General features: G+C 66.8%; 1 protein-coding gene across 1 annotated transcript; it reads right to left on the reverse strand.

Moving 5' to 3' along the window:
• Positions 1-561: 561 nt before the first annotated feature.
• On the reverse strand, positions 562-2,702 carry KCNF1 (potassium voltage-gated channel modifier subfamily F member 1). The gene has a single exon (XM_045447716.1). It carries the CDS (start codon positions 2,379-2,381, stop codon positions 897-899), a length of 1,485 nt encoding a protein of 494 aa, XP_045303672.1. The 5' UTR covers positions 2,382-2,702; the 3' UTR covers positions 562-896.
• Between the last annotated feature and the right edge of the window lie 233 nt (positions 2,703-2,935).

The raw sequence follows: 2,935 nt of genomic DNA on the forward strand, positions 1-2,935 counted from the left end.
CCACCCTCAGCACTTCTGGTCCACAGACCCTCCCCCCTTCTAGGCTCAGGCACATGCCTCTGCCCCAAGGCCAGCTTACAGCAAAGAGAATGCCTGGCCATTGGGATCTTCACCCCTGGGGCTGAATCCCTGCTCTGTGTGGTCCTGGGCCTCAGTTTTCTTCATCTGTAAAATGGGCATACCTATCCAGCAGGGTTGCTGGAAGGAATGGAAAAAGTCACGAATAGGGCTTCCCGCAGGTGGTGAATAAATGGTGACCACGCCACCGGGCGTTGCGAGCTCTGCAAACTCTCCCCCTCCAGGGAGCAAGCTTTTCCTCAGAAGGAAACAGAAGGAAGGAGTCACCGGCACAGAGCCTCCTGGAATGTGGCAAGACTTCTGGTGCTGAACCCTGCGTATGAACCCTTCTTTAATTAGCTCTCGACTAAAAATAGCCCCTCCCCCACCCCCGCCCCCCGGGGCTGCACACCTACTTCCTGGCCTGGCACCAGAGTGTGCCTAAGGCATGTCTGAGGGGTGGGGGGACCTCCAGCCTGTGACAGAACCTATGACACAGGTGGGTGCGCAGAGCAGGAGGCTTTATTGAAGGAGATACAGAACCGGGCGAGGGCTCCCGCCGTCGGCCAGACCGTGCCCTCCGTCACCCCACACTGCCCGTGACTCCTAGACACCCCCGCTCTCCCCCACCCCCCCCCCCACCCCCGGCTCCTGACAGCCGACAACAGAAAGGGGTCTTACCCAGCCTCACCAGGGGTGCCCGAGAGGGCCTCCAGAGTTCTGTTCAGGAGATCGTGGAGGGGACAAAGGACAGCCCCTCCCAGGAAGTCACTGATAGGCCCGCCACACCTGCCCCTCCGTCCGCTGGCCCAAGTCCGTCTGTGCCCAGAAGACCCCCGTCACTTGCAGCTCTGCAGCCGGGTCCTGTGGTGCTTCTCCTCGGTCAGGAGAGGGATGAAGGTGTCGCTGTGGGAGATCTTCAGCCGGCTGCTCCAGCTCGGCCCCTCCTCCCCCGCGGGCTCCGGCAGGAGGCTGTCCAGGTCGCTGCGGGAGCACCCCGCTTTGCCCTCAGCCGCGCCGCTGGAGTTGAGTTCCATCAGCTCGAGCTCGTGCTTGGCCGCTGTCTCCAGGACCCGCTGCTTGTTGTAGTACCTGACGAAGTTGTTGATGATGGGATGGATGGGCAGGGCGATGGCGATGACCCCGCACAAGAAGCTGATGGCCGCGTTGAGCTTGCCCAGGGTGGTCTTGGGGTAGATGTCCCCGTAGCCAACGGTGGTCATGGTGATGATGGCCCACCAGAAGGACTGGGGGATGCTCTTAAACAGGGTCTCGGGGTGGCTCTGCTCCATGGTGTAGCCCAGGGCCGAGAAGACAAAGATGCCCACGGCCAGGTACATGAGCAGCAGCCCCAGCTCCTTGAAGCTGCGCTTGAGGGCGTAGGTGAGCGTCTGCAGGCCCGAGGAGTGGCGGGCCAGCTTGAAGATGCGGGCGATGCGCATGATGCGCAGCGCCTGCACGGCCTGCTGCACGTTGGTCAGCTCCATCATGCGGGCGCCCAGGTGCGTGAGCGTGAGGCTCACGTAGAACGGGAGGATGGCCAGCACGTCCACGATGTTCATGAAGGACAGGGCGAAGTGCAGCTTGTTGGGCGACGAGAAGAGGCGCAGCAGATACTCCAGCGTGAACCAGCCGATGCACGCCGTCTCCACGTTCTCCAGCGTCGGGTGCTCCACGCGGTTGCCGTCGGCGTCCAGGACCTGCAGCTCGGGGATGGTGCCCACGCACATGACCACCGACGAGACGAGGATGAGCAGGAAGGACAGCACGGCCACCACCCGCGCCGGGCACGACGACTCGGGCTTCTCCAGGAACTTCCAGACGCACTTCTGGCAGCGCCCCCAGCGGCCCTCGGCCGAGTCGACGCCCAGGTCGTCCAGGATGAGCTGCACGCGGCGCGCGATCTCCTCCAGCTCCTCGCGTTTCTCGCTCAGGTGGCTCTTGCAACAGTCGTCCAGGAACTTGAGGTCCACCTTCCAGAAGTCCATCTCGTTCTTGAAGCAGATGGGGCAGATGCCCTTCTTCATGTGCACCTCCCCGAAATAGTACACCTCGATGACACACTTGAAGGCGTCCGGGTCCCTGTCGAAGTAGAACTCGCGCTTCCCGGGGTCGTAGTCGTCGCACAGGGAGAAGATGGTGTCGTAACCCCCCGCCAGGCAGCCGATGAGCTCCGCCAGCCGGGTCTCGGGGTACTGGCTGAGGAGGTCTCCGTACAGCACCTGCCGCACGCCCCCCACGTTGACCACGATCTCGATGTCGTCGCCGGCCCGGGAGCCCTGGCTGCCCGGCTCCGGGAGGCTGCGCTCCGCGGCCGCGTCCATCCTTCCGGCGAGCGCCCGCTCCGCCTCGGCTCCGCGCCCCGCCGCCGCCGCCGCCGGTCCCGCAGGTGCCACCCGCGCGCCGCCCTCGGGGAAGCCCGCCCGGCGCCCGGCGCCCGGCTGCCTGGAAGGGCGGTCACAGCGGGCAGCAGGCGGCAGCGGCGCGCCGCGGGGGAGGCATGCACCCGGCGGCGGCGGGGCTCCGGGCGGGCATCGGGGCGCCGGGGCGCGCGTGGAGGGTGGGGGGGGGGGTGGCTCTGGCGGCCGCCGGCCTCGCCCTGGGCACTCACCCGGCTCCCGGGCGGCGCGACCCGCCGCCCCCGGCTCGGCCTCCCTGCAGGACTAGGGTCCCCCCGCGGGCGTACGTCCTCCTCCTCCTCGTCCTCCTCCGGCGGCGGCGGCGGCGGCGGGCTGCTCCCCGAGCCGCGCGGGTCCCCGCGAGCGCCTCCCGCGCGGGACGAGTCCCGGAGCTGCCGGACCCACGCAGTCCGCCCAGGCGTGCGGAGAGCGAACTTGGGCTCGCTTTGCCCGAGCCGGTTCCAAGCACAATAGGGATT

The sequence above is a fragment of the Leopardus geoffroyi genome, chromosome A3 (genome assembly GCF_018350155.1).
Source record: "Leopardus geoffroyi isolate Oge1 chromosome A3, O.geoffroyi_Oge1_pat1.0, whole genome shotgun sequence".
Classification (NCBI taxonomy): Eukaryota; Metazoa; Chordata; class Mammalia; order Carnivora; family Felidae; genus Leopardus; species Leopardus geoffroyi.